Source organism: Schistosoma haematobium, chromosome 4 (assembly GCF_000699445.3).
Source record: "Schistosoma haematobium chromosome 4, whole genome shotgun sequence".
Lineage (NCBI taxonomy): Eukaryota > Metazoa > Platyhelminthes > Trematoda > Strigeidida > Schistosomatidae > Schistosoma > Schistosoma haematobium.
Window position 1 is genome coordinate 41,614,530 of NC_067199.1, and position 13,862 is coordinate 41,628,391.

Genomic DNA, 13,862 nt, shown 5'->3' on the forward strand with positions numbered 1-13,862 from the left:
CCGTGGGATAAGGCGAGGTGTGCATTTTTAGGGTCGACCTTTTCTAACCCCACCCCTTCTTGTGGGAAGGCAGCATCGCTGTCATGCTGGTTGTCTGAAGGAAACACCATACTGCTGTCACACCTCTGTACAGTCAGCAGTACGACTTCGCTTTCGGACCTTGGGTTTGTTGCTTTTAGTATTACCGCTCTTCAACCGACCTGTCTGACATGGTAGGACCTTGAGGAACGGTCGTTCCAGCCAGTATAGCTCGGTTGCTTCATCACGATAGGCAAGCCCAACCACCACGTCAAGGGCCGACCAATGCTCAAAATGACATAATCTTGCTCTTTTGATTCCATCATATCAATTAATTTTACAAATAACTCTAAAAATTTACATTCAATTGCTTAATTAATTCTGATTCTCAAGTAACGAGTTGATATAATAAAAATCGATAGTGTAACCTTATCTTTAGATCTTATTTTACATCGGTTGAGTTGCTGACTACTATTTTAGATAAAATATTAAGATTGATTAAGGTAGATTGACTAACCACTATCTATTTGATAGTGATTTTATTCTTAACTGCAAATATTATATTATTAGTATAAAGTCTTGACGAGGAACTACTTTAAGAAAGAAATATTTATTTGCTCAACTAGTATTTTCAATGTCGTAATCGGAATATATATATATATATATATATGCTCTTACTTCAGTCGATAACTTTTCCGACTTATCGAAGTCGCACATTTTCCAAACATTAGTTATAGCCTGTGAAAAATATAAAAGCACGTTAATTATTTAAGCAAGAATATAAAGTTTGTTTCAAATCAGTGTAATAAATAAACTTCAGAGCACATCATGATTACGCCGTATTACTTGATCTAATGTAAATCATCGGTGAAATATACCTTTGTGTATAAGGCTGTGGAACTAGAACACCTGTAAGTAATGGGCGTATTGTTTGAAGTAGGGATATACCACTTGCCTACGTGCCCCCATTAAATGACCGTGTATGGTAGAAAATGAGAGTTTGCTATTAATCTATCTTATCTGGCTAGAGTTATAAATGCTTATTGATTAACTTCGTATGTATTCTGAAATCTAAATCACTGGAGATAATTATCGTTACTTCCTCACGAGATTTTCGAAACCAGGTACACAAAAAGATTGAAGTTACTTTAGCACGGCTGAAAAATTTACTGGTTTTGAAAATCTCGTGAGAAAGTAAACTTAATTATCTTTCGGGGTTTAGACCTCAGGAAATATACAAAGTTAATCAATGAGAGTTTATAATTGGAGTCAGATAAGATCGATAACTAGTAAAATCATTTTTAGAACTATCGATATTACTGGACGACAGGCTTGAGGAGAGCAAGGGTGTGAAAAAAGTTTTTTTAGTGCGTGGGTTGGTAAAAATACAAAACTCAAAGCACAGTCTTTTAAATGCTATTCGTGGTCAAGTTATATTGATAGTTCTAACAAGGATTTTACTGGTTGTCATGTTTTAATACTGACACAAAAACCAATAATCTGTGTGATGATGAATATTTTTATAACGATGAGCTCGATTAATCACCCCATTGGTAATTCAGATTCATGCTGTTTCCAATATCGTTTCTGACACCATAAACGCTCAATAATACGGAAAGAAACTTCAAGAGGGCAACATTCAACTCAAATATGTGTTAGGTTGTATGCTGCATGTAACTGACTGGATCATAGTATTATCTCTAACTTTACAACTAATAACAATTCTCGAAGTGAAATGATTTCACTTTACTTTTTGAACTCCCTTGTTTTGTTCAGATTTTAACCAGTTATAATTAGCACAAACGTGTGTTACCCCAAGTCGTCATGCCAAATTTAATAAAGATTCACTACTTCATCAATCGATTCGCCATCCTTACCTGGTACCCGTTTCCTAACCACCGCGTTACTTACTCGGTGGTCCCAGGATATGCGAGCAATGCTTCGAAAATACCTATGATCGAATACTAGTAGCCTACGACTATCGTCTACTCTTACCGGCCAAGTCTCACTGCCATAAAGTAGGACGAAACGAACTGCTGCGCAGTAAACCCGTCCTTTGGTTGGTAGACGGATGTCTCGCCTACACCATAAATGACGCAAGTCAGCAAAAGCTGGCTGAGCCTTCTGTATCCGGGCTGAGATTTCACCATACACCAGTCAGTCAGTCAATCAGCTACAATGTAGGATCAAGCATATATATATGCATTGGTCCAAGTTGCCATACTACATTCATTAGCACAACAATATGAACACCAAATTAATAGAAGTAGTCATTTCAGTGATAGTAACATATAAAAAAGGACCGTATATAAGGATATAGTACAGGAAGAAAGAATTAGTTCGTAGAAATAAAGGCATGAAGCAATTTTATTCTCGCCGTTTAAGGGCAGACAAAGATTGTACACACCTACGGCATTGTGATCGATTCTGAGCTATGTCACCCAGAGTCTCCAAACATTGGTTACAATAATCACGCGAACCCCAAGTAGTCTGCATCTACCAACATGATTAAGACTAGAAGTTAGTGACTTCGAACACTGATTTCAGGTTTTGGTTTGGCAACCCCTTTCTTCTATCTATCCCCAACACTAGTCAGCATTGCGCGTCTTGGTAATCGGTGTTCAGGCATACGTATATCTCGCCTTCAACATAAGTGACGTAATTTGGCGAAAGCCAAACGAGCTTTCTGAATCCGTGCAGAGATGTCGTCAGACACCAACCCATTAGGGCAGATCAGACTTCCAAGATAAGTGAAGTTGTCAACGCGTTCAACTACTTCACTCCCTATCCTTAGTTCGGGTGTTGACGGAGACCAGTCCTGAAGCAACAACTTGCATTTAGAGGGAGAGAAGCGCATTCCAAACATTCTGGCATTGTTGCTTAGTGCTACCAGAAGACTCTGCATTTTGTCAGCGTCTTCACCAAACAGGACTATGTCATCTGCGTATTCTAAGTCGATAAGTGGACCTCCTGGTAAGAGATCGATGCTTGAAAATTCAGTTGACGAGAATATTATTTCCATCAATAGGTCTATGATGAAGTTAAACAAAAATGGAGATAGTGGACTGCTTTGTCAGACACTGTTTGGGATTGCAAAATCAGATGACAGTTTGCCATAAGCTCTGTCTCGACTAGTAGTGTTCAAGTAAAGAGCCTTCATAAGGTTTATGCACTTCTGAGGTACGCCTTTCAATGACAGACACAGCCACAGAACCTCTCGGCCTACAGAATCAAGTGCTGCCTTTAAGTCAAGAAAGACCACTATTGTCGAACTCCGATAAGCATTTCTGTGTTCAAGAACCTGACGAATGGTAAATATGTGGTCGATGCAGCCACGACCATGTTTGAAACCAGCCTGATTTCCTCATGTTTGCAATTCACGAGTTTTAGTTTGGTGCCCGATAATTATGGTTTGGATTATTTTTTCTGGTAAGCGTTTTTTTAGCGAGTTAGTTTTCTACGGGATGGGGACGCTAACCCCATGCCCAACCCTCCTCCTTTACCCGGGCTTGGGACCGGCAGAAACCCTACAAGAGCTACAGGCGGATCAGTTCTTCGAGCGGCTGCAGTCAATCATTGAGAAATGCCCAAGAAAGGACCTAACTATTCTGATGGGAGATCTAAATGCCAAAGTCGGAATAGACAACACTGGATATGAAGATATTATGGGACGACATGGACTGGGAGAAAGAAACGAAAATGGAGAAAGATTTGCAAATCTATGTGCATTCAACAAATTGGTCATAGGAGGCACAATATTTCCACACAAGCGTATACACAAGGCTACATGGATCTCACCGGACCACACTACAGAGAACCAAATAGATCATATTTGCATCAACAAAAAATTCCGAAGGACAATGGAAGATGTGAGAACCAGGAGAGGTGCTGACGTAGCTTTAGATCACCACCTAGTTGTGGCCAATTTGAAACTGAAGCTAAAAAAGAACTGGACAAGTGGACAAACAGCACTACAAAGGTTCAATACAGCCTTCCTTCGAGATACTGACAAACTCAATGAATTCAAGATAGCTCTCAACAACAGATCCCAAGCCTTACAAGATCTACTGAAAGAAGAAGAAACTACTATGGAGGACAACTGGAAAGGCATCAAGGAAGCATTAACTTCAACGTGTCAAGAGGTTCTCGGTCTAAAGAAATACCACCATAAGGAATGGATCTCTACAGAAACAGTGGACAAGATCAAAGAAAGGAAGAACAAAAAGGCCGCAATAAACAACAGCCGAACACGAGCAGAGAAAGTCCAAACAAAAGCTGAATACATAGAAGCAAACAAACAAGTGAAGAGCAGCATTAGAGCCGACAAGAAGAAATACGTTGAAGAACTAGCAACGATGGCAGAAAAAGCTGCTAGAGAAGGAAATATGAAACAGCTTCACGATACAACGAAGAAACTAGCAGGGAAATACAGTAAACCAGAGAGGCCGGTCAAAGACAAAGAAGGCAGGAAAATCACCGAAATTCAACAACAGCGTAATAGATGGGTAGAATACTTCGAGGAACTCCTGAATAGGCCGGCTCCAATGAATCCACCGGACATCGAAGCAGCACACACAGATCTTCCTATAGATGTCAACCCACCAACTACGGAAGAAATTAGAATGGCCGTCAGACAAATCAAGAACAGGAAAGCAGTAGGACCCGACAACATACCAGCTGAAGCACTGAAATCAGACATCGAAGCAACCACAAGCATGCTTTATCTTCTATTCAAAAAGATTTGGGAGGAGGAACAAGTGCCGATGGACTGGAAAGAAGGACACCTCGTCAAGATTCCAAAGAAAGGAGATCTGAGCAAATGTGAAAACTACAGAGGCATTACATTACTGTCAATACCAGGGAAAGTCTTCAACAGATTGTTGCTGAACCGAATGAAGGATACAGTATACGCCCAACTTCGAGATCAACAAGCTGGATTCCTTACACATAGTTCCCTTTATTATTTTAAAGAGAGTAAGAACAAAGGTTGGTGTAGAATAATATGAATTCATTTTATTTCGTTAGGTTCTCATCAGTTGCTTACAACCTAAAATATTTGAAACTCAACGTTATTATAGATATTGACATACTTATACAACAGAGGGCGATGAAGGATGAATATATGTAACATAATGTGGTAAAGATTTCGTTAGAGTTAATGAGCTCATAAAATTTTTCTTTCGAATATATAGAGTTTGGGAGGGAAGGTTCCAGAAAATTGAAATAGTGATTAGAAATCATGGAATTAAAACACATTAGACGATTTATGTAATGAAGTAACAGAAAATAGATTAATGTTAATAAAGAGAGATATGAATTGAAATTGGTCAGTTATGAGTGATGTAATTATAAAATTCAGAAAGAGTTGAAATGACGTAATAAAAATAAATAAAATAAAAGGGGTGGGGTGAATGTTACCAGGGCAAAGAAAGATTTATTACTGTTTCTTTTTGTATACAAAGATCTGGTTTTAAACGTTTGATTGCTATTGCTTCCACGAATTTCAAAAGGTTTGAATTTGATTGTTTGTTGGTCACCTTGAAGGACTTCAGTATATCGACTTCGTGTCCTGTGTCAAGGAGATGTCTTGCGACAGCGCTGCTAAATGCTTTTAGTCCGTTTGATCTCAAACTGTTCGGAATATGTTCTTTGAATCGGACGTACGCTCTCCTTTCTGTTCTACCAATGTAACTGCTTTGGCAGATACATGTAAATTTGTATACACAGTTGGTGGTAACATGAAAAGGATACCTGTCGACCTTTGATTGTGTCAAAGAACATGTCGTTTTGGACAGAACAATCAATTTAGCTGCAGGATATGTTTTTGTCAGTGCAATTTTTAGTCTCATATTGATTGACCCTGTGACATTATCGCCTTTGAACTTGAGTTGAATAAAAACAGGTCTTTTATTTACTGTAGTTTCTTTGGGTATTTTATCTTCACGTTTTCCATATTTCTCAATGAATTTCAATGGGTATCCGTTATTTCTTAAACACTTTTTAACATACATAATTTCCTCTTCTATTGTATCGGGAGTGCATATTCTTTTTGTTCTATGAAACAGTGTTTTGACAAGCGCCTTTTTATAATTGATTGGACAAAAGCTGTTGAAATTGAGATAACTACCATTCCATGTGTCTTTCTTATAAACTGAGCGTTGAACTGTGCCATCTTTTCTTCGTTTTATCGCTATATCGAGGAAATGGAACATGTTTTCTTTTTTATGTTCCATATTGAAATGAATATTTGGATGAGCTTCATTGAAAAACTTTAACAGATTTGTTGTATGTTGTTGATTATTACATAAGATGAATGTATTATCAACATACCTCGAATAATACACCATTTCATCAATCGCTCCTTTGAGCTTGGTTCTTTCGAGGTTAGCCATGAAAATGTCTGCTAGGACGGGGCCTAACGGACTTCCCATTGCTACACCATCGGTTTGTCGGTATATAGTATTGTTGAACTGGAACTGAACATCTTTTGTACACAAGAGTAAAAGACGTTTGAATTCTATTGCTGGATTCCGTAAGGATCGGTCGTGCACAGACCAAATTGCAACACTACGGATCATCGTCGAACAATCAGTTGAGTGGAACTCATCACTATACATCAACTTCATTGATTATGAAAAGGCATTCGACAGTGTAGATAGGAGGACTTTATGGAAACTTCTTCGACACTACGAAGTTCCTGAGAAGATTGTCAACATTATCCGGAACTCATACGACAGACTACAGTGCAAAGTAGTGCATGGAGGACAGCTGACAGATGCATTCCAAGTAAGGACCGGAGTCAGACAAGGCTGTTTACTCTCTCCCTTCCTCTTTCTTCTGGTGGTCGACTGGATTATGAAGACCTCAACATCTGAAGGAAAACGCGGAATACAATGGACAGCTCAGAACCAATTAGACGATTTGGACTTCGCAGATGATCTAGCCCTCCTATCACGTACACACGAACAGATGCAGATGAAGACAGCCAGTGTAGCAGCAGTCTCTGCATCAGTAGGCCTCAGCATAGACAAAGGGAAAACTAAGGTCCTCAAATTCAAAGCGGAAAACAGCAATCCAATCACGCTTGATGGCGAAACTCTGGAAGATGTAGAGTCCTTCACATACCTGGGAAGCATCATCGATGAACAAGGAGGATCCGATGCAGACGTAAAGGCGAGGATCGGCAAAGCAAGGGTCGCATTCCTACAATTGAAGAACATATGGAACTCAAAACAACTTTCAACCAATATCAAAGTGAGAATCTTCAATACGAACGTCAAGGCAGTTCTACTGTATGGAGCTGAAACTTGGAGAACAACCGCAACCAAGAAAGTACAAGTATTTATAAACAGCCGTCTATGCAAGATACTCAACATCCATTGGCTGGATACCATTGTAGTGAACAAGAACACTGGTGGGGACAATCGATTGTATTTAGCACAAAGATTACAGACTATCTCAATAAAATGTGAATACCATAAAGTCAATCGTCAATTTGCAAAATATCATTCCATCATATCAAACTGTACTGTTCCCGTTGCAAACACTAATCCATTGTCTCCCATTCCATTGTACATGTGTTTTCTTACAATTCCATTGTGCTCTTGCTCTTCCTTTCTTGATTTTCGCCATCTTCTGCTGCCGGACCTTACGTTTATTTAACGCACGTTATATACTACTTATATGAATATAAGTAGCTCACACCACACCATCAGCAATAGCCTTCTCTGGGAGAGAACAAACCAACTTCCAGCTGAAGAAGAAATTAGGAAAAGACGATGGAAATGGATAGGACATACATTACGCAAATCGTCAAACTGCATCACGAGGCAAGCCATAACTTGGAATCCTGAAGGGAAGCGAAAAAGAGGAAGGCCAAAGAACACATTGCGTCGGATAATAGAAGCAGATATGAAAACGATGAATTACAACTGGACGGAGCTAGAAAGGATTGCCCAGGACAGGGTTGGATGGAGAATGCTGGTGAGCGGCCTATGCTCCTTCACGAGGAGTAACAGGCGTAAGTAAGTAAGTAAGCCCGATAATTATTGAGGCTGGTATTTAAGATGCTAAATTATTCGAACTAATCCCTTTATGGTTATCACAGGATGATGTTGACCCCTTCTTCTGTATTGCGACAATCAGTGATTGTGACCAGTCCAACTCCCAGATTTTAGCTGATTTATTAGTCAACTTACTTACTTACGCCTGTCACTCCTCGTGGAGGAGAAGGCTATTGCTGATGGTATCCGGCCAATGTATTATTAGTCAAGCTAATCGCTAAAAATAGACCATCATACTTAGAGACTTGTTGAGATAATCCATCTGGACCAGCTGCTCTTCCTCTTTTCAGATTAGCTATGTCCTTTCGAACTCCAACTAGAGTCGGGGGACCTACTTCAATGTCCCATTCAGGCTGTCTGGGAATGGTGGGTAGTTGTAGAGTAGCTGAAGGCCAGATGAACTGCCCCTTAAATTGTTCCGCCCATCGTTCTAAACGTCTGGGCTGAGAGCAGATAAATGTCGTCTTATCCTGAGATCGCATCACTTACATTTAACATCTTAATTTCAGTTTCGTTTATTAGTCCGAAAAGCTGTCTTTTGTTACCTACAGCCTCTGCTCTTTCCATCTCTTTTGCTTTCGCTGCCTACCACTGATCATAGTCGTTCCTTAGACTTTCGGTTAACCTAGGTCTGATTTGCTTTCGCTCTTTGTCGTGTTCAGAGCCTGATGGGGTGAGTTTACGAGAATCCATCAGTGCAATAGACTTAGAAGAAATCCATTGGTTTTTTGTAATCTTTTGGTTCAAATCACTAATAGATCCCACTGCTGTTTCCACAGCTGATCATACATCAAGTATGACCATGATTTGCTTATTAACCAACCATAATTTTAAGCGAAGATGGTTAGTGACTAGCAGCGGAATGCAGGACGCGCGTTTAGTCCTGTTTGGAAATCGTCGGTTGGATGTCAATAAGAGACTGGTCCATCGCAGCCCTAAACATTAACCGGAACGTTCAAATAAACAATACAACATGAATTTAAACTTAACCACATTGAACAAGCCAGTGGCTATGAGGACTCAGTAGCAGACTGGATAACACGATGGCGTTTGAAGCGAACGGTATTGGGTTTGAGTCCTGGAGTGCATATCAACTGTGTGATGCAGGTACATCCAGATGACGAGTCCCGAATAGGACGAAACGCGCGTCCCGCATCCTACTGTTAGCTACCATTTATCTCCGCTTAGAATGCTTGTGAATTAAGGTAATATCGAGGCAATACGCACAGTAAGCGTATATGACAATGAGAGACTGACTACTTGCAGTCCTAAACATCAATGGGAAGATTCAAGTAAACAATACCATGTGAATTTAGTGTTAGTTTACGTTTTAGAAAAACAGATTAAGTTTATCAAGCCAAATAGCTTACTCGTTCTGACTTCAGCTAAGCTGAAACTCTGTGCTCGACAGTCTAGGAAATAGTTTAGAATCGTATCTGTAAGAAATTACTTCCTACACTTCTTATCAAACGACTGTACTTTTTTATTAACCACTTCCAATAATAATGATAATGACATTATTGATTATTATATTTGCGTAATTTCAAGGTACTTAAAACAATGAGATGTACACCATAATCGTTCATAACTTGAAAATATCCCCTTTTCTCTCTAATTGTCTCATATCTTTATGGTTTCACTGAGTTGTTTCTGATATTACCTCATTTCATTCTTACCCCTCTATTACCTTTAATAATAATGATTAGTGTAGATTAGAAGACTTCGAATTATACTCCAAATGGTACGAATTTAAATAAACAAGTAAATTATTCTAATGATGACATTTTATCATGAGCACTTAGTATATACAAGGTGATCGGTATGAGGAACAACACATAAAGATACACCTAAAATGAAGCAAAGGTACTCATGCTTGTGTGCAAGAAACAGTGCACTAAGGTAATTTTATAGGCTACCAATGTTGGCTATTTTAAAATAATACTGATTAGTTTTAATTATCAGGATGATTGCTTCGCTCATGACTGACCACAGATTCCCCTAGTTGAGAACTAAATTCGTTCATCTCGTTGTAATTTAGAGAGACGCTACATCAAACCCATCACAATTTTAAATAGATTAATAATCTCGTTGATAACCAGTTTTATGTTGTTTTGGTTTCCTAAACATCGTGAACATAGTTATTGCTGAGGGATGCCAATAAGCTTTCTATCTATCGATTTCAAAACAGTGCATTTCGTGAAAGAATCATACAACTTAGTTGTTATATTGTGCAACCTGAAAAGTAACTTTTAGTCATCAATGTTAAAGTGAAGTATGATGCTGGATAGTACCCATGTAATTATGTGTTTCATACATCAAATTACCGTCTACCCCAATGTAAAATGCTAGATATCACAGAGGTAGGTTGGAAAAAGTAATGGGGCATCCAAACCAACACATCACATCTAACTACGAAGTCATTAACCGTTATAATGTGCCTTTATGATAATCATATTCGATGGTTGTATATATCATCGCTGAAGAGCGGAATCATCAGCTTAGATATGTTTATTATTAATCTTCTACTGAGTTTTGAGACATTATTATTGCATAGCTTTGTTTGGTGAACCATTCTGAACCATATTCCCTGTTCATTTTTTATTGCTATCATTAATGTTATTTTCACTTTTTTGTGATCGGTCTCGTTAAATTGATCTTGTAATGCTATGATGAATTCTTATAGTTTACATGATAATTGTGTTAAGACTGGCCGAAATGTCGACAAAAAGACAATGGTCTTAAAAATATGTATGAAAATTCTCATCTTAAACATTTATATGACACCACCATGTTAGTAAGGCTGAGGTCCCATAATGTGTTTGGGCGATGTGATAACGATTAAAAGGGAGACGCCATCGTGAAACGACGTTGGTGGCTTAAATATGGTTTGTAGATATTATCCTAGTGACTTCCACACTATGCAGTAGTTGTCGATGCTAGGACTGGACCTCGAGTATGAAGGATGGCTGTATAGAACTCTGGAATGTCAGTCTATTGCAAATCTCCGATCGGTGTCTTAGAAACTGCAACTCAGTGATCTGAGATGGCATTAGATGTGGCTCAGAATGGAAGCCAGTGGAGAACCCGATGTAGTCTTCTGTCACATTTTTCATAAAAGTGGCATGGTCTTCACTTACTGAAGTCTTTGTTGATGTATAAATTGAATAAAAGTCCTTACCATTCAGTATATTAGTAATTACGCGATTAAATAGAGTCTAGTTTGAACAGAACAAAGAACAACAAATGTTTATTGATTTACACTTCCAACAAAATTTACACCATAACGAGTAACCATTCCGTGTAGTTATGGTTTCACATTATGCCTTTTAAATTATACGATGGCAAGACTCTTTTGTGTCTGAATCCCAAGTAATTTAGATAATAAATAATTTTTTTTTACCAAACTCTATAATTTAACTGGTAACTAGTATAACTGATCGAATTTTGTTTAACAATCTTAAACTAATTAACTATATTCTAATCCCCGTGACAGTTTAACAGAGAATTGATTCACCTACTTGTTTAAAAGCAAACCTAACGGACCTTAAACTTACTTCTAAAAATCGTCCATTTGGATAAATTGAGTTTAAACAATCAGATGTTTCAGTTATTTTGCACCATAATTGAACAGTTCGACTACTTAAATTCTCTGGCAATTGTTGATCAGATTTATCATCTTTGTCAAGATTATAATCGTTAGGGAGTTTAGTTTTGAATTTCTTCATTATCGATGCATATGAACTATATGTTGGAGAAATCCTGTTGGCAGCAGTGCTGCGATCGTGATTATCCACATCGTATTCGTCATCAGTATCATCATTTTCTACTTCATCCAAATTTAAATTAGTCCATATTGCTTCAAATAGATTATCATTATCAGTAGTATCCATTGTTAAAGAATCTAGACGAGTGTGTAATTGATTACTGGCTTGTTCACTAACTAATTCCAATGATTCTAAATGAAGTAATGCACGAGAACACTCCAGTTGATGAGTGAAATCACCGCATTTTTGTTTGTTGGGTTTTTGACTACTTGATTCGGTAGATGTATGCAATTCATAAGCTTCACGCAGCAACTATTTAAAGAAAATAATGATAAAACAACTATTATTATGTCTCATGAAAGTAGCGTGGCATTTATGTAATATGACCTAACCATATTTTATTTTTTGAATAATAAAAAATTTAACAGAATTTAAATTACTTTTAAGGAAACTTGCAGTTTCTGAAGTTCTATCTGAAGTTATTGTGTATGCACATTTTTGTTGTATAATTACTAAATAATTAAAATACTATATTTTCGGTATTTCCTACCTGTAAGCTTTTGTTTAATGCACAAACTTATTGTGTTTGACCTTTCTCAAGTTATTGTTAATGCTATAACGCTCGCGATTTACCTCGTCTAAAACGATTATCTACACTAGATCCCTACTAGTGTCTATTCTACAGGACGTCAACACAACTCAGATCAAGAACACGTGATTAGCCTGACCACAACGTGAATATACTTCCACACCAAAAACCGACACAGTCCACAACAATGAACAATCAATAATAAGTGCGTCACAATAATAAGGATAAGCGAATACATAACTTATATGACACCTGTCAGACTATCTACATGTCTGACTAAGTAGACAACCAATCATGATCATCCCCGCCCACACATCAGTTAATTCATTACGGGCCCATCACTCAATCGTCCTCCACTTGCATGGTTGTGCCCATATTGTAATTTCTTAATCCTGTTGATGTGTTTTCAGGATTTGGCTCTAATATTATCATTTGAATGATTCATAATTTCGAAATTCATAATTATATGTGCTTGCTGAGTTGTTCCCCATTCTAGTTATTGCACGAGCAAGTGTGGGAAAATGCATTCTGGACTAATGGGTATTTAGTTTTACTCCTGATTGTCATCTCACATTTAGCGTGCTGTTCTTTAACCGAAGGTCATTGGCACTAGGTCGACAGTCTGGTTGAGCTATTTAATATGCGGACTAGATCAATACAACTGCTCTCTTGTATTGCGATCCGATAACACGGGCCCCAAACAAACTAATCAAGAAAATGTATTCATTTTCACTGACTTCACTCTAACTAGTGACTTTAATTAATATTCTCTCTACTATGTTGAACTGATTGCAATGATTCCTAAATGGTGGTTACAACTCAAAATTTAGTTAGTAACTTGACCTACATATAATCCGAACCGAAGTAGGGAGTATGGGGTTTGAACTTACAACATAGTGATTGAAAATCCAGAATTTTAACTATCAAGTTAACGCTTCACTTATTCATAGAATAAGTGCTACAACTAAATATTTTGTGTCTTACTCAGTACGGAGGATTATTAGTCTGAAATAAGTTCAAGTTTACACGACTTGCACAAGATCTGAAAAAAATAATCAAATGTACAGGAAAATAGATCGACATACTATTAGTCTTTTGTTGCATCAAATAATATTACCCCAGAAGCAGACAACTCATCAGATAAGCACAAAGAATATAACCTTCTGTACCCAGTGAGTTAAACACTCACTTCAAAATCTACTGATACATTTCTTCCTGTATTTGATACCTTCTACTGCTACTGATACTTTTACTACTTCTACTAGTTTGAGACTTATCTTGAAATAATTGCATCTTTCTGTGCTATTGTGGTATTTTAACTTGAACCGATGCATAAAATGTGTCAGGTTCTACTTCATGTATAACTGAATGACACTGAAAAATTGATTAGATGAATTCTGCTGACTGATTCAACAATAAAATAGACCG

The 13,862-nt window shown here is 37.8% G+C and overlaps 1 protein-coding gene across 1 annotated transcript in view; it reads right to left on the reverse strand.

Moving 5' to 3' along the window:
- MS3_00008103 (uncharacterized protein) overlaps positions 1–13,862 on the reverse strand; it is a 38,439-nt gene that overhangs the window by 13,080 nt on the left and 11,497 nt on the right. Inside the window, exons 5-6 of the mRNA XM_051216450.1 lie at positions 11,636–12,157; positions 697–756 (exon numbers count right to left, since the gene is read on the reverse strand). Coding sequence (XP_051067040.1) covers positions 697–756; positions 11,636–12,157 — 582 coding nt within the window. The remainder of the gene's footprint in view (positions 1–696; positions 757–11,635; positions 12,158–13,862) is intronic.